Source organism: Tachypleus tridentatus, chromosome 7, assembly GCF_004210375.1.
Source record: "Tachypleus tridentatus isolate NWPU-2018 chromosome 7, ASM421037v1, whole genome shotgun sequence".
In the NCBI taxonomy this organism is placed as follows: Eukaryota; Metazoa; Arthropoda; class Merostomata; order Xiphosura; family Limulidae; genus Tachypleus; species Tachypleus tridentatus.
Genome location: NC_134831.1, coordinates 35,364,568 through 35,383,439, shown reverse-complemented (window position 1 = coordinate 35,383,439; position 18,872 = coordinate 35,364,568). Strand labels below are relative to the sequence as shown.

At 39.0% G+C, this 18,872-nt stretch overlaps 1 protein-coding gene across 21 annotated transcripts in view; it reads left to right on the top strand.

Annotated features, from left to right (window-relative positions):
* Positions 1-18,070, top strand: part of LOC143255422 (NADH dehydrogenase [ubiquinone] iron-sulfur protein 3, mitochondrial-like) — a 65,466-nt gene extending 47,396 nt beyond the window's left edge. For 16 of the 21 annotated variants that reach the window (XM_076511075.1, XM_076511072.1, XM_076511065.1 and 13 more), the window contains 3 exons: positions 3,399-3,516; positions 8,751-8,998; positions 10,460-18,070. In XM_076511075.1, the coding sequence (XP_076367190.1) occupies positions 3,399-3,516; positions 8,751-8,868 (236 nt within the window). In that variant the 3' untranslated portion in view covers positions 8,869-8,998; positions 10,460-18,070. Of the gene's footprint in view, positions 1-3,398; positions 3,517-5,497; positions 7,543-8,750; positions 8,999-10,459 lie in introns of those variants that run through there. The other 5 variants (XM_076511080.1, XM_076511078.1, XM_076511082.1 and 2 more) reach the window with 3 other exon arrangements.
* Positions 18,071-18,872: the final 802 nt, after the last annotated feature.

Below are 18,872 nucleotides of genomic sequence, written 5' to 3'. Positions count from 1 at the left end.
AACAGTGCGTTATTGTTTTGATGATCCAAAACAGTTAACAAATCCATATTAAAACTTTTTTCTTTACTTTCACAAATTGTTTCTACTATTCTTTAAATGACGACATCAAGTATGAATATTTTTTTCTGGATAACGGATATCGTAAATGAAGTAAAATGTATTGAAATGGATGTAAATAGAGTTTTTTTTGGTTTTAAGAGACTGACTTCTAAAAGTATGCAAACCTGTACTCAGAAATTATATTTTTACATAATTGTATTAAGTTATGTTACTGAATATTACTTTGCACCACCGTTTTCATATTACGATACCATTGAAATTGCCAATATGTCTTGAAAAGTCTACTTAATGATTCTAGTATGCTGTGAACTGTTAATCAATAGTTTGTTTAACCATATATTATAATGAGAATAAAAATAATTTTACACAAATATTTCTTTACTAGAAGAGTGCTTGACTCACAACCTGAGAGTCAAGGCATCGAATTTCCATCACACCAAACATGCTTGCCTTTTCAGTCATGGGGGCATTATAATGTGATGGGCAATTTTGCTAGACCTTTGTAAAAGTGATCTGGCATGGCCAGATTGTTAAGGCACTTGACTTATAATCTGAGGGCCGTAGGTTTGAATCCTCGTCATTCCAAACGTGTTCGCCTTTTCAGTCATGGGGGCATTAAAATGTGATGATCAATCTCACTATTTGTTGATAAAAGAGTAGCCCAAGAGTTGGAGGTTGGTGGTGATGAATAGCTGCCACGTTTCTAGTCTTATACTGTTAAATTAGGATGGCTAGCACAGATAACACTCGTGGTTTTGTGAGAAATTCAAACCAAACCTTTGTAAAAGAGTAGCTTAAAAGTTGGCAGTGGATGGTGATGACTAGTTGCCTTCCCTTTAGTCTTACACAGCTAAATTAGGACAAAAAGGCTTTACTTGTAGTGTTTTAAGGGTTTTCAGTAACAAGAAACATAGTGGTATCAATCAGGGAACTTGCATTGTAATCTGCAGGTCACTGGTTCAAAGTGCATTACCAAACATACGCTCGCCATCTCAGCCATGGGGGCATTTTAATATAGTGGTCAATCTCACTATCTGTTTTTAAAGATGGGTTCAAACATTTACAAAGAATAGAATAGAATAACTCATGATGACGAGAAACCCACTTGAAGTACAAATGTATCTCAAGGTGGCTTGTATGAGTATTAAAACTTTTAATAAAGTAAAGTAGAGAACAGCATTTCGACCATCTTAGGACATCTGCTGGTTAACAAAAAGAGTTTGCAACTGATCATTGCCAGGCACATGTCTTGGGGACAAAAGTATAAACAGGTACAGGATTTTAGGGGCATTGCAGTATATGTTACGTTATTAATTAGTATGGGCATGAAGTTGTTTCTTTATATTGGTTTAATATTGGTTTGAGTTGTTGTATAAGTAGGGATTCTTTGATTTTGTGTTTGTTTATGTTTGTTTTCCTATGTAGTATCTGGGTGTTTTTTATGGTTATGTTGGGGTGAACATTAAGTTTACCTGTGAATATGAGAAAAACTAATCAAATAGCATTTCTCAATCTTAGGATTGCAAGAAACAATACACAATTCAAAACAGAAATTCACAAAAGAAGAATCATCCACACTGGACTATCACTTCTTGGGACTCAGTACATGAAACAAAACAGAAACCCAATATATTAAGAAACCAAATAAATTCAGCCACAAAATTGTGCTCACATGATAAAATTAACAATGAATTCAACAAAATAAAGCAACATTTCATCAACATCAACAAATTTCCTTCAAAAACTGTTGAAAAAATTATACACATACACTTAGATTAACATGGTAAACAACAAACAAACAATAATAAATCCTATATTAGAAACACCCAGATACTAAGTAGGGAAACAAATGCAAAAGTAAGGAAGCTCTAATTATCCAAAAACTAAAACCAAAATTAAACCAATATAAAGGAATACCTTTATAACTTAATATATACTACAATACCCCATACAGTTTTGGACCCATTTACACTCTTGTCCCTAAGACATGGGCTGTGAGTGTCACTTGCAAACTTTGTTAACCTGAAGATGACCTAAGAGGGTTCAAACATTGTTCTCTACTTCATTTTAATAAAAAGTTTCAATACCCATACAAGCAATCTATCTTGAGATACAAAATAGTTGTCTTCCCTCTAATACATGACTTCAAACTCAGGAATAGCTAGCACTGATAGCTTCGTAGTAGCTGTTTGTGAAATTGCAAAACAAACAAACATAATGGTATCTCAATCACACATCTTGTGTGGTTTACATCATTAAAAAGGAGAATTAAAGATCCTTTGTTTTTACATTGTATTAATTAAAACTTGAATATGTGCTTAACATGCTTATGTGGTATACATAATCTCATTTTTGAAATAACAGAAAAGTAATTTGTGTAAAAACAAAACAAATGTCTTAATATATGATTATAGTGATAATGGATCATTAAAATAATAGCACTGTCATAAGTTCTGAATAAAACTGTTGAAAGCATTGTTATCAAGTGAGCAAAAACCTTTGTGAATAGTGATGTATGATGTTTAAAGTTTGTGGTTGATATGCTATTTTTCTTTATATAGGAAATTCACAGTAAAGGGCGACTACAGAAAAATTTGTAAAAATTACTGTTGACATTAATTATTGTGTTGTAATAATGCAAAAACTATCACTCAGTGGATAAGATGTGATAGCAAAAAATAACAAAAAATTTATGTTCCACAATAAGTGAAGAAGCTAATTATAAAGCTTCATACAGTAAGTAAATAGCAAGTTCCCTGCTGGTACAGTAGTAAGTATATGGGTTTACAACACTAAAATCAGCGGTTTGATTTCCCTCGGTGGACTCAGCAGAAAGCCCAAAGTGGCTTTGCTAGAAAAAGACACACACACACAATTTAAGTGAGTCAAAATTAATTTAACTAATTCTGTCATATTGGATTGTACAATAAGTATCACCCTAAGTAAGTAACTTAGGGTGAAAAGAAACTAACTGAATTCACTTGAGTGGGATAAGCTTACTGGTGAGTAGCTCAAATAATATAACAGGCATTATTTTTCTATGCTAGTTATCCCTTTAAACTGTAAAAAGAAATACATATACACACACACACAATTAGCAAATTTTATATGTTTATCAATGTTTAATATGGAAATGTACTATAGATGCAAGAAATGTGTTTATTCAATAAAAATTTGAATGTTGATTCAAAATTAGCATTGAGCTTAAAGAAGTATAAAAAAAAAGAAATATACACTTTTCTGTTTTTAATAACTTACATTTGAAGTTTTCATTTGGTTTTTATTAATTAATACAGTATGTAAACCTGTTTTAAATATGACTCTCTCTCTCTCTGAAGATCCAACTGAAGTGATTCCCAAGCTTCCGTTCTCCTGGACTTCTAAACCTGCAGTTATGAAATATCCTTGGTGGATGGAAGAGCTAGCACTTATTTTGATCTGTTTTACTGCTTTGTGGTAAGTTACATGTTATCTTCCAGTTCTTGATAATTAAAGTATGTGGAACACAGGAATTAATATTTTTGTCATATTGGGGTGAGAGAGCATCTGGCATTAACACCCAATTATCTTTTAACAAAATAGTGGGGTTGGGTGTTCAATTACAATGCTCCCACATTTGAAAATGCCAAGTGTTTTCAGTGCTGTTTTTGTAGTCCAAAGCTGAATATGTTTGATTAACCAAATGAATGAGGCCACAACAGGTTTTTAGTTATAGTTAATACTACTTACCAAACTTTTATATGATGATTAAACATATTTTGAGTTATGTTTGGTACAACATAATAAACTTGCATATGATGATTTTTCAAGTATTTTTGTTGGACCTGTTCACATGTGAAAAAACAAAACAAAAACAATAACAAATTTCTTCAGAGTTAATTTTAATTAATACTTTTTATATAAGTAACTAACAGACAAAAGCTGGTTTTTATTTCTCATTTTATTGAGCGAGATTGTTATTTATGTTAGTTTCTCAAATGTTCTAGTAAATTTTGGTTTCTGTACTCACACTGCTGTTAGAAAGATGCCTTCATGTACAATACTGTATTCATATATCAGCCTTCATACAAAATATGATGTTGATGCACCTGATCTGAGGTGAAGTATTAGTTTGAGACCTCTGCCTTCATATGAGGTATCATATTCATACATCTGCCTTTATGTGGGGTACTGTGTTTGATGCTGCAAAACATTTTGACTGAACACACTTGGCTGAGGAATGAATGCAATTATTTATTGCTTGAACATGAGAGTGCTTTTAAAGTTATATATGTAGCTACTTATCCTACCTTAGAACTATGGATGGATTGATTAACTGATGAATCCAAGCTTGTTTTGTCTGAAGCTAAAGAGAAAGTGTTGCTGAGTTGTTTGAAAGAGATGTACATTACTGTGTAAATACTAAATATAATAATACTTATTGTTATTCTTTTATGGTTAACCTGAAAAGGTGTAAATTTAAAAATTTATTTCACTCATATAATAAGGTCATTTCTGTTCATAGTTACCTGTATGAGTCCCTTGATATGTGTACCCACACATTAATATTTACATGTATCCAGATTTGAGTATATAGAGCAGGACATTGCTAGGACTGTTAAGTTTATTCAATCATCATTTTCAAGTCAGTGAACTTAACTTTGATATAAATAACATAGTACAAAACTATGATAACACCTTAACGTTTTTAATGTTACCTTGTGATAAGTTCTGTTGAAATTATGAAAGTACTACGTGAAGAAAGAAAGCAGTAAAAATGTGTTACAACATATCTGTGTAAACTTTAGATTAATTAAAGTATTTTTATGTGGTGTGTAAAATCTTATCATACATGTTTTAGTTACCTATAGACACTGGAAATATTACATGTTGACAGGTGAATGTAACTGGATAAAGGAACTGTCTCATTAGAATTGTTACATTGAACAGGAAAAATTATTTCTGTAATGTTACATGATCTGTGTCTGACATAATTAGGTTATAAGTATTTAAACATTTGATAAAGATGTATACTTTTGGAAAATTTAACATTATTTGTCTTTATTTAGGAAGAATTAATAGTTTTAAACTAAACCACCAACATTATTTGAATTTTGTGACCAGCTATTAATATGTTACTGTAAACGATATGATTAACAGTTCTGTAGATCTGATGTAGTTTAGAAGATACAGATACATGTAAATAAGTTTATATTTGTCAGCATTTTAAAAATTATCTAGCTATGAAAGGTGATGCTTATAAGGGATGTCATTGTTTCTGAAATATTAAGGTAACAGAAATTGTAAGTATTTTAGCCATAATGAAGGATACATTTTATGTAGATTAAACTTTAATGGAAGAGTCTTAAAAATAAGTTGTTGTATTTGTGACTGTATACATTAATTTTTTTAGAAGGTAAGTAGGTCCAAGGATTTCATTCTTTTTATTTCTCTGTAGGATACCCAATTGAAAATGTCTTCCATTTCTATTGATGAATGAGCTACATGAAACCATCCATGGTTCATTATTTTGTGACTATACTAAGGCCTTAGAACTGTACAAACAAAGATCAGTAATATGTGTATATATATATATATATATATATACATATACACATATGTATGTATGTATGTGTATGTGTGTGAAATGTATATGTTATGAGCTGATAAACTTTTCTATAAAAAGTACCATAAGTTCTGTAAAGTATAACAAATTGCTCTTTATGTCCACATGTTGTAATTTTGAGGTTATATATGACACAAATATATTTAATCAACACCTGTAGTTTAATGTTTTTCATTCAACTACTGAATCTTGAAGATTCAGAAGTTATGGTTTCCAGTCACTTCTTCAACACTATTTTACTTTTGAAACTAGGCAGTATCATCACCCCCACTTGGATAGAAAGGTTAGATAACAAAAAGGTTCAAAGCAATATCCATATAAACTTGAAAAGTAGGTCACTAGCTTTTGTTGTTTATTGTTGCAAATAAATACTCAATTGCTTTTCTCTGTATGAAATACCATGTCTACTGAGCTGTCTAATATTAAATTTTACTTATTTATAAAGTTCTGTTATGGAAAATAGATTGTCTACCAGCTGTCTGTTAAGTGTTATGTAATTGATAGACCTTTGTTGTGGAAAATAGTTTGCCTACCAGTTTATTTACTGTTGTATTTTTACAGATACTTTAGATACTTGATTTTGTGTTTAGTTTGTCCACTGGGTGTTTTGTTTTTGATTTTCTGTTTTGATAGTTACTTGCTGTGCTCAACAGTATGCTGTTAAATTTTACACATGTTGTAGACATTTGTTGTACCAACCAGTATGCCTGTCAGACTGTTTGTTGTCAGATATTTATTATACCAAGTGGTTTGATTATTGGGCTGTTGAATTTTATCTAATTGTTAGACACTTGTTGTACCAAGTAGTTTGCCTATCAGCCTGTTTGATGTTAGATTTTATGTACATGTTAGATACTTACTGTGCCACATAGATTGTTAACTGGACTGTTTGTTGTTGGATGTTATCTATTCTTTAGATATTTGCTATGCAAGGTAATTAGCAATTGGTCTGTTAGATTTTACACATTAGGTGGTATTTGCTGAATTCAACAGTTTGCCTACCAGGTTATTTGCTGTTTGATTTTACATTTTTGATAGATATTTGCTGGTAAAATAGTTTATTTCTACCAGATTATTTGCTATTAAATTTCATATACTCAGTAGATCCTTATGATTGTACCATGTTTGTACAGTTTTTCTACCCTTAATAGCCAATTATGAATAGTGATTTATACATCTTTTTCCAATGTGTTTTTAGCCACAGCATAGCAGCTCACAGAACAATTTTGACTTATTTATTTGTTTTGTCAAGTACAAAATTTTAGCTCATATCTCCAGCATCTCTTGACCAATATGAGATCTAAATACACTTTTGGTTTTAGGAGGACAAACCCTTTCAATTGGTATATTTGACCATGTCCAAGGTCATGTAGATTAATTTATTCTAATCCTTTGTGATGAGCTATAAAATTGAACTGAGTGTACATGTGTTCCATGCTTATTGTTGCTGCTACAGAAATGGGAAAAAAAAACAGTCTCTTAGATTAATTTACTCGAATCCTTCCTGAACAAATTTCAAGTGCCATGGCAATTGAGGATACCCTCTTGTTATTAGTTATTAAAAATTACTTATCTGTAGCAAAAAAAATAATATTTAAAGAAAAACTTTCATAAAACATTTGTATTTCTGTAAAATCTGTAAGACAATGAACAGTTCGTGGTGAATATTGTATCTGTTTGAGGTTCACACAAGTAGTGGTTTTTACTGTTTTAGGTTACTGATGAAGTCATGATCAGAATATTATTTTTGGGAGCAGTTTGGTTATATATAAATATTTTGATGAATAAAACTGAAGTTAATAATTTGTATTATTGAACACAAGAATCATTTGATAGTTATGTAGTAAAGTGTGATGACCAAATAAATAGGTTACAAGGTATGAAATGTTTTATGTATATTATTTATTTTAACAACTGTATGTATGCTTGTACATCAATGTGACATATTTTATGTGACACTTTAATACTTTATTAATTTTCAATTCCACATGCTTTCATTGTGAATCTTGTTGACTTATTTAGTACCAGTTTTCTTTATCAGTCTTTTCACCTAATGTAGTACCAGTTTTCTTTATCAGTCTTTTCACCTAATGTAGTACCAGTTTTCTTTATCAGTCTTTTCACCTAATGTAGTACCGGTTCTCTTTATTAGTCTTTTCACCTAATGTAATACCGGTTCTCTTTATTAGTCTTTTCACTTAATGTAGTACCAGTTTTCTTTATCAGTCTTTTCACTTAATGTAGTACCAGTTTTCTTTATCAGTCTTTTCACCTAATGTAGTACCGGTTCTCTTTATTAGTCTTTTCACCTAATGTAATACCGGTTCTCTTTATTAGTCTTTTCACTTAATGTAGTACCAGTTTTCTTTATCAGTCTTTTCACCTAATGTAATACCGGTTCTCTTTATTAGTCTTTTCACTTAATGTAGTACCAGTTTTCTTTATCAATCTTTTTCACCTAATGTAATACCGGTTCTCTTTATTAGTCTTTTCACTTAATGTAGTATAAAAAAAAATCCGTGGCAGGCATTTAGTTTTAAAGGAAGATGAACTTCCTAACTGGGGTGTTCAGGAATATTTATATCCCCCTTCGCCCTGCTCGGAATAGACTTTTGATACGTGCCTTAGAAGTTTTAACTAAATTCTCCTAGTTTTGTTTCTTGTCAGACAATTGTGAAGATTGGCCTAGTGAAAGCAGTTTCAGAGAAAAGCAATGGAAAAAGTCCAGTCGGTTCAAGGGGTCAGAGAAGAGACAATTCAGGCTTGAATGCAGAATAATGAAAAGAAGCGAAGCAGGTCAACAATATATTAAACGTCCCACGTTCAGGGTCACATGATGGCTGGGATCTATGAATCCAAATGCCTCAGAGTTTTCTATGAGGGGAAATGGGAGTACCCTGAGAAAACCCACTTTCACAAGACAGTCACCGAATGTAGTACCAGTTTTCTTTATCAGTCTTTTTACCCAGTATTGTGTTAGCTTTCATTATTAGTCTTTTCACCTGATGTAGTACCAGCATTCATTATTAGTCTTTTCATCTGATATAGTACAAGCTTTCATTATTAATCTTTTCACCTGATCTAGCTTACTCACCGAATCTGAGGAATACGGGACTAAACAACAAAAGCATTTGTGGGATATTGCTCACCTTTTAAACGAACTACCACTTTTACGGCCAGAAAAAGGAAGAGAACAACCATAACCAGTGACCCAGACTGTGGGACTGAAGGTCCTTACCTAAGTCCAGTTACTGCTGAATGAAATAATATCCTGCACTTTTGTGCTGTGATGGCATGCTATAAGAGTGACATTTAAACAAGAGTAGCTCAAATGTATGTTGAAACATATATTTCAATCAAGATTAGATTGCATGAATTAGTGCTTGATTTATGTTTCCTTGAAATTGAAACTTCCCAAGAGGGAAGACAGACAGTCAGTTTATAGCTTCCTCCACTGTCAATTCAGTTACCCCAAGTGGGCTCGGCCTGGCCAGGTAGTTAAGGCTCTCAATTCGTAATCTGACGATCACGGCTTCGAATCCCAGTCCCACCAATTATGCTCTCCCTTTTAGTTTTGGGGGCGTTATAATGTGTGGCCAATCCCACTATTCATTGGCATTGCTAAATAGGAACAGTTAGCGCAGAAAACGCTTGTGTACGTTTGCATGAAATTAAAAAAAAAAGAATCATGACTATAATGAACTCGTAGCTTTTAAATGCAAAAGGTAATAAGTTGTTTGCTTGTTTGGCATCAGATGCCAAATATAGCCCTCTGACCAAAATATAACATGCTAGTCATTAAATCACACCAAGCCCAATATTGCAGTTAATTATCCTGATTACTACCAAAATTTCTGAGTAGATTTAAACATAAACATAAGAATGTGCATTAAAAACTGTTCAACTAACTTGTGTTTTCAATCATATACCAAAGTAAAATGAGAAACTCTTTAAGATTTTGTAAGCATTGCCAAGGAAACTAGACATTCAAGTGTACACTTTCAATTTTTATTGGTTTTTCAGACCCTAAATTCAACTAATGATTGTTGTCCCTTTCAAAAGGCTGAAAGCCGAATCACCAGCTTCAGTCATTGATGTCTAATTTTAATATTAAATTATATAATAAAGTATAGAAACTACTTGTAATATATATGTACTTATAAATAAACTTATAACAAGTGAAAGTTTAATATTAAGAGCACAATTATTGATATTAATGAATACATACCTATTGCTGAAAAATGCTTACTACTATAAAGAAGAGAAAGTTTAAACTTTTACGAACCTTTATCCATGAATCAGATTTTAATGGCTCTTTAGATTTACCATCACGTGCGATTATCGCAACTTGATATATCTTCATCATCACCCAAAGCAATTTTGCTAATTTTTGGGTTATTTGCATTCTGTCCACTGCGGGAAACTGAAACCACAATTTAAGTGTTGTTAGGGCGTAAACTTGCTGTTGGTTCACTGGAGACTTTTTTTGTTAACACGTTGTTATAAGTAACTTTTGGTTAACTTCATGTAACGAATTCAACGTTGAAAAAAGTATATATATTTATGATACAGCTTAAAGTGTTCAGTAGTATATTACAACCATCCTAGTCCCAAGGTATAGTACTGACACAAGGTTACACTAAGTCTCAATTGATTGGTAACTAGACTCTATACTATCCATAATGCTTTTTGATATGCAAAAGCATTTTTTTCATAACACTTTGCTCAATTATGTACAATAAAATGGAACTGGTTTATTGTGACCAAGTTTAATTTTTTATTTTATGTTCCTAGGTAGGATGTAGGCCTGACATGGTCTGGTAATTAGGGTGCTCGATTCGAGATATGTGGGTTGGACAACTCATCACTGAACATGTGCATCCTGTCAGCGTGGAAGCGTTTTTAACGTTACGGTACATCTCACTATTCGATGATTAAAAAAGTAGCCTTGATGGTGGGTAACGCTGACAAGCTGCCTTTCATCTAACCTTTCTCTAGTAAAGTACGGATGGCTACCTGGAGAGGAGATAGGCGCCGCCAGGTAAACTCCTGCCTAAGAATCACCGATAGTGCATTGGCTTCTAAGGTGCCCAACGATCGTAAGATCTCCCGAAACTCACGTTCTAGCGTGCAAAGTGTTGGATGTTAACAAAATTATGTCATTTATTCTCTTTTGTAACACACAAATTTCCTTGAAAACTCCACAGTGATAAACAAAAAAAAAAAAAAAATTTCCAACGTCAACCCAATAAAAAGACTCCACCTTTACTGTTTAATATTGCCAAGGAACTTTTATAGATTTTTATTTAGTTGCGCCGTTGAATTCGAAATTACTTCTAAGCAGGTTTTAACAGTTTCAGCAAACTATAACTTTTCAGGTATTTAGTGAACAGGTGGTTTGTAGTAACTGAATTATAAAAGAAATATTAATTTGTTTCATGTTTTTTGAAGTTTTCTTGTTCAGAAGTTATGTTAACCTCCAAAAATTAAATGAAAAGTGAACTTATTTGCATCGTTGAAAAATTCAACATTTATATGATTACACTCACTTGTTCTCAAATACTGTTACATTGGATTTTATGTTTTTGCGAATATCTTATTGGTTTTAGTTTGTTTCACCATCGACTTGAATGAGTGTATGGCGTTTCGAGTGAATTTGTTGGTTGACGCGAAAGTACCAGTAGACGTCACTTTGAAATGTGTAACATTATTTTCTTTTGTCGTCTCAGTGTAGTAGCCGGTGTGTATACAGTCATGTGAAAAAGTTAGGACACCTGATGAAAGCCTGTGTATATTTGTACCATTTTTGGATATATAGATATTTAATCTCAATTTTAACAATACTGAGAGATTATAGGAATATAACTAAACAATTAAAACTGAAGAAAAGACCTTTCAAGATCTTCTGTAAGTATCATGCTTCAAAAATGCACATTCAAACTGAGGAAAAGGTTAGGACACTCCCACATAAAATGGCTCAACTCACACACAAGTGTATCACAACAGGTGCACGTGATTAGAAGATCGTTACTCATAATTGTGAATGAGGCTTGCCCTATTTAAACCTCAGACATTTAGCTTGGTGTGCTCCTTCCCGTCGCAGTGCTCATTCGCGACACTTCTTTTTTTTTCCCAGCTCCCAGAGTGGTGGATTGTGCAGTTCTTTGCTGTGCCCGTCTTGGAACTTTGTGTAGTTATTTACCGTCTACAGTATCGTGTTTGGTCGTACCTGTGTCTTGGTCGTGTGAAGTGCGAGTCCCGTTTGTGTGTGGTGTGTATACGAGGTCTGTTCAAAAAATACGCGGGCTGACGTCATAAAACAAAATGTACTTTATTTAGAAGTTACAGGTCTGGGACCCCTTTAAAGTACTCTCATCCCCAACGCACACACTTATCCCAACGGTGTTTCCACTTGTTGAAACAGTCCTGGTACGCTTCTTTTGTAATGTCCTCCAGCTCCTTCATCGCATTTGCCTTAATCTCGGGAATCGTCTCAAATCTTCTTCCTTTCAAGGGTCTTTTGAGTTTGGGGAACAAGAAAAAAATCGTAAGGAGCAAGGTCAGGTGAGTAGGGGGGGGGAAGAACAGTGATCGAGTGTTTGGCCAAAAACTCACGAGTTCTGAGGGCTGAATTTCGCAGCAACGCGGTGCATCTTCAATTTTTCGGTCAAAATCTCGTAACAAGATCCAACTGATATCCCACACTCTTCAGCAAGCTCCCTGACAGTCAGACGTCGATTTGCTCGCACCAGGGTGTTGATTTTGTCGACGTGTGGGTCGTCAGTTGACGTGGAAGGACGTCCAGGACGCTCATCATCTTCAATGGACTGTCGACCATCCTTAAAACGTTCATGCCACTTGAAACATGCCGTACGCTTCATAGCAACATCACCGTAAGCCGTGTTAAGCATAGCAAAAGTTTCAGTCGCAGATTTTCCAAGTTTAACACAAAATTTCACAGCAAGTCGTTGCTCCTTCAGGTCATTCATTCTGAAATCCGCCAAACGAAAAAATCGCACTTCACTTAAAACCGCGTAGCTAGTACACAAATGAAGATATCTGCAATCGGGAAATGGCGTCGTAATCAGCTGATCTGTGCGAACCTAGCGACACCAAACGGATTCCCCTGGAACCAACTGGAGCCGCGCAATTCAAACAGTCCGCGTATTTTTTGAACAGCCCTCGTATACAGTTTAGTGTAGGTCAGTATGGCCACTGCCATCCGACCCTACTCTGTTCGGCCGCAGTCTATCCGTTTCATGGTGCCCGCAGCCTCGCTACCCTCGGCAGTTATAGACTCCTTGAACGCCGCTGTCGGGGGAAGTCACACTGAATGCCTTCAGCATTTTGTGGGTGGGCGTTATGTGGCGACGCTGGCGTCGGTCGCTCATGCCCGTCGCCTACAGGACCAGGGTGACTTTCCCGTGGGGGACCAGCATGTGCCCGTGGAGCCGGCCGGGCAGAACATTAAGTGGATCACCTTGCAGTCAGCTCCATTTGAGATGTCCCATGATGTCGGTAAGGATGTGTTGTCGGCGTATGGGACTGTCAAAAAAATAGAACACGAGGCGCAACAGTCGCGCCCGAAGGTGTGTACAGGAACCCGGTGTGTGTGTATGGACATGCAGACGCCGGTCCCAAACTTCATTGTAGTGCAAGGGTTCTGGGTCATGTGCAATTACCAGGGAATGCGTCGACTGTGTCGCTGTTGTGGCCAAGAGGGCCACCTGTTGGCCGAATGCTAGACCCCGCAGTGTGGGATATGTCGGGAGTATGGACACGTGGATGCTGCGTGTGCAATTAAGTGTGGTATTTGTAGTGGTGGCCACACGCCCTCGCGATGTCCAAGGCGTGTGGCGATGTACGCCTCAGTGGCTGTGGGGCCATCGAGGGTTGTGCAGCCCAAGAAAGCAAGGGCGAAGCGGGCGGTGGCGGCAGCTCTTCATCCCGCATCGTCTGTGGCAGTTGTGGGAGGGGTACCCGAGGTGACGCCTGTCCCGACGGCTGCAGCGAACGGGGAGGGTGTGTCACGGTTCTCTTGTCTCGCCCACCCAGGATGTGGAGGAGGGTGACGTCTCGGGTTCTGATCTGGTGAAGGGGCCTCTGAGGGGGCTTCAGCCCATCCTTCGGGCCCGAGTACGGATGGGGCCCTTGTGGGGTTCAGGTCGGGCCAGGTGGCCCCGAGGCATCTCCTGTCTCCGTGGGGGCTCTGGTCTCCCTGTTGGGTGGTGTGGCAGTTGGGGGCTGTGTGGGCGCCCAAGATCCAACTGCCCCTGTTTTTGTGGGGGTGGGTCCCTCTGAGGAGGGTCCTGCCCCCTGTTTGGGATGGGTCAGAGGGGGTGGTCAGGGACTCCAAGGAGCCCCTGGCTTCCACATTTCTGGTGATGCTGAGGCTGGGGGTTCTGAGGGATCCTCAGCACTGGCTCTGGGGTTGGTGGTTGTTCTGGCCCCTTTCCCTAAGCTGCAGACCCCGACATTGAACGAGCTGCCGTCACCAAGCTCGTTCATGAGTTTGTTGGACTTCCCCAGTCTTTCCTGTCTCTCTGGATTGAGTGGGGAGGTGCAGGGGCCTTGCAGTCCCGTTATGTTGCTGGACTTCGGTCCGGATGTGCCACACGTGCAGCAGCAGTTGCAGAAGTGGTGGTTGGATGTCGGCAGCTGCTACTGCTAGGAGGGGTGGGGTCAGGTAGCATCAAGATGCTGCATGCTCCCCTGCCTCCATCGATCTTGTCAAAGCAGCAGCGCCACTGAGTCCTCCCCTCTGATTGATTGATGGGTTTTTCCTGCCTTACTCTTAACATCGGGGAATACGTAGAGTTGCTAAGCAATTCTACATATTCTCCCTGTTCAGCTGCTTTGCAGGTGACACATTTTGCTCTCGGAGGGACTATTCTTAGTTTCCTTCTTGTTACCCTATCTGTGCCTTCAGGTCGTTTGGCACTACACGTTTTCCACCTGCATTTTCTTGGAACCATCCTCGCGTCGCATAGTAGTGTTGATGAGTGGGTGGTGTAAGTTGATGTTGTCACTGGAGGTCGTAAGATTCGGCTTGTCAATGTCTATGCACCTGTCCAGACTTGGGAGTGGAATGCCTTCTTCTCAGGCTTGGATAGGTTCATGGTTACACAGACTGATATCATCCTTGGGGTGACTTCAACTGCGTTTTGGATCCTCCCCTCAACAAGATTGTGGTGATCCTCTTTCTGGTGATCAGTGTACACAGTTTCTGCATGCAGTGCTGTCGGATTTCGCCTTTTCCGATGCCAGGCGTGCACCGCATGTATCTGCTTTTATGGCTACCTGGAATGGACGGGATGATTCTTGCCATCTCGACTTGTTCTATGTGACACCTGGCCTATGGCAGAGCCTCGGCAGGGCTACTGTTCATCGGATTGAGTCTCGTTTTTGGTGTTTGACTATCGGGCATTTCTCGCCAGATTCCGGGATTTTGTCCCAATTTATCGGGGCTCCCGTGTGTGGAGGCTCAATGTATCCCTCCTTACCGAGGATGGGGTGGGAGATGCTTTGCTTGCCCTTGTTTAGGGGCTCTGTTCTGTCGAGTCAATCACCAGGTCCTGGTGGGCGGTTTTCAAGGAGGCCTGTACCTCCTTGCTGAGGCAAAATGGCATGTGGCTTTCATGGGCCTGCCACCTAACCTTGCAGAGCAAGCAGGATATCTTGTCTGTCTTACTTCGTAGCAGACTGATGGATCGCTGGGTCCTCTCGAATATCGAGACACTTCGTAAAGATATCTATTTGGATTATTCCAAGCTGTTCCATGCAGCAAATGTCTCTAGTCTGATCGAGTCGCTCGATTCGAGAATTGCCAGCAGGCTTCTGCTGTGTAAGGCATGGGAGATGGCTAAGACCTGACACATCTCCAGTCTGGTGTTGGAGAATGGTCAATCGTCATCTGACATCTCCGAAATTCTGGACGCATGCCTCGGCTACTATCGCCATTTGTTTTCGGCTTTGCCCGTGGACAAGGGGTTGTGGGATGACATTACTCGGTTTCTACCCTCCCTCGACCCAACGTTGCACGACCAGCTAGTAAAACCAGTATCCTTGGGCAAGTGTTGGTTGGCCATTTGGTCAATGCCACTTGGTAAGTGTCCTGGGCTGGATGGGCTGCTGGTGGAATTTCACAGCCACGTGTGGCATGTCACTGGACCCTCCTTCATCCGACTTTTTAACGACTGTCTGGCTGTGGGGTCTCTGCCACCAGGAATGCTGGATGGGCTAATTACATTTATCTGTAAGGATTTCAGTCAGTTTGCTGATCTTTCCTCGTGGCACCCCATTTCTCTCCTGAACGTGGATGCGAAGATCATTTCTAAGGTCCTGTGTGCCCGTTTGGGTGTGGTCATGCCTTCATTGGTCCACTGCACTCATACTTGTGGCGTGCAGGGCAGAAGTATCCAACAAAATTTGGTGCTTCTCAGGGACCTGTTCCATTACATCACGGATTGGGATATCCCTGCGGTTTTTGTGTCCCTCGATCAGAGCAAAGCTTTCGATTGAGTTCACCATGGATTTCTGTGGTTCGTTTTGGAGAGGTGTGGCATCCCTCCCTTTTTTGTATGCTATGTACAAGCCTTGTATGCGACCACTTTGAGCAGGCTCTTGACTAATGGGTACCTGATGTCCTCCTCTCCCATCTTACAGGGGTTCGTCGGAGCTGCCCGTTGTCCCCAACACTTTACGTGTTGGTTATCGAGTGCCTGCTCTCTCATTTGTACCACTTGGTTTTGGTGCATGGCCTCCAGCTGCTGTGTGGTTCATGCATGACGTTTGTCGCGCATGCAGACAATGTGAATATCTTCCTCGAGAATCTCACTTCCTGAGGTTCAGTGCTGGCCATCGTCCATCGTTATTGTCGGGCCACCGCCGCCCAGCTGAATGTCCCCAAGTCTCGTGCATGGGGCTTTGGCAAATGGGCCTTGTCTGCCGGCTCCCCGTTTGGTCTGGATTGGACCCCCTCCCCGATCACCTGCTTTGGGGTTCGTTTTCTCTAGGGCCCTGGAGCTGTGTGGGAGGGGTAGTTCAGCATGTTGGTTCGGCAGTGCTTGATTACTGCTACTGCTCTATTAACCTGTTTGACAGGGCAGAGGTTGTGAGGAGGAGGATCCTCCCCTTGGTCTGGTACCTGGGGCTGTCCTTCCTCTGGATGACTGCATTTCTCGGGCCATCGAGCCTTCCTGTGGGGTGGCAAGCTTGAGGAAGTGTCTCGGCACTCCTTGACGCTGCCATCTCGTAGGGGTGGTTTGTGCATTACATGTTTCAGGACCCAGTGTCTTTCCCTTCTTCTGTCTGTTACCTTTTACTGTCTGTCTTTGGAGTGTCACCCATGTTGCCAGGCTCTTTGGTGTTCCTATGAGCCTGTAGACACCTATGTGTTTGACCCTTCTCTCTGGTATGTCGACGCTGCTGGTCTCCACATGTACCCACAGGATCGAACACCACCACCCTGCTCTACTGTTGGATGTTGTTTGGGGCTGCATTGCACTGCACCATGTTGATCGCTACCTCCAGGCTTTCAACTGGCATATGGTTCATAACAACCTGCCAGTGAGGGAGTGTACCTACCTGTGGAACTCATGTCCAACTGAGTTGTGTCCCATGTGTCACGCCCAGGTGGAGTCTGTCTTGCACAGGTTGGTTCTCTGTCCGACATCGGTGGAGATCTGGAAAAGGGTTGCGGGCCCTTTCTGGGTCCCATCCTTCTTGGCAGAGACCATCCTGTACCATGTACCTGTCCCTGTTCCCAGCCACCTGGCCTTCACCATTCAGTACACTATTACCATCTTCAAGTACGTCATCTTGCTTGCTCAGAACAACTTGGTCTTTGAGCAGGCTCCGTGTCGTACTTTTCGATACTGGGTAGGTCCATATATAGGCTATTACTCTCTCTGGAGACAGACTATCAGTGCCTGCATTCCGGGACGTTTTACCAACTCTGGCGGCGGACGTCTTGCCTTTTTATGCGTTGGTGGGGGTCGGGTGGAGATCGGCTTCTGAACTGCCCTGCCTCCACTCTCGCTTCTTGTGTTTTTGTATATTTCACTGTTCTATATATTTACTGTTTTCTTTTTTCCCTTTTCTTCATTTGTAAATATTCATGTTTGTATCTGTTTCATGTGTTTCTTTTGTTTGTTTGTATATATTTCACTTTTTTCTGTTTGTAAATATTAATGTTTGTATATATTTCATGTTTTTCTTTCAATTTGTACATATTAATGTTTGTACATATTTCATGTTTTTCTTTCGATTTGTACGTATTAATGTTTGTATATATATTTCATGTTTTTCTTTCAATTTGTACGTATTAATATTTGTATATATTTCATGTCTTGCCTTTTTGTTCTGTTTTCTTTTGTTGTAAATAAATTCAAAATGAGAGCAAAAGAGCTGTCTGAGGTCTTCAGAAAGAAAATTGTAGCAGCTTATTAGTCTGGTAAGGGATTTAAAAAGATCTCAAAAGAGTTTGAAATCAGCCATTCCTCTTTTCGGGAAATAGTTAACAAGAGGAAGGCTTTCAAAACAACTGCCAACATGCTCAGGTCGGGTCGTTCAAGCAAGTTTGCCCCGAGAGCAGACCTCAAGATGCTAAAAAAGGTCTCCAAAAACCTTTAAATGCCATCACAGAACCTACAGAGGGCTCTGGCTACTGCTGATGTAAAAGTGCATGCCTCTACAATCAGAAAAAGACTGCACAAGTGTAATTTGCATGGGAGGTGTGCAAGAAGGAAACCTTTGCTCTCTAAGAGAAACATCAAGACCAGACTGAAGTTTGCCAGATAGAATGTAGACAAAGACCAGGACTTCTGAAAAATGTTCTTTGGACAGATGAGTCCAAAATTGAATTATTTGGACACTAGAACAGAGGGCATGTTTGGCATAAACCAAATACAGCATTCCAGGAAAAGAACCTCATACCAACTGTGAAGCATGGAGGTGGAAGTGTCATGGTTTGGGGCTGCTTTGCTGCAGCAGGACCTGGACAGCTCACAATCATAGAATCCACCATGAATTCTACTGCGTATCAGAGGGTGCTTGAGGATCATGTGAGACCATCTGTAAGAAAATTAAAGCTGAAGCAGAACTGGACCCTGCAACACGACAAAGACCCAAAACATACCAGTAAATCCACCAAGGACTGGCTGAAAACTAATAAATGGAGAGTCCTGGAATGGTCGAGTCAAAGACC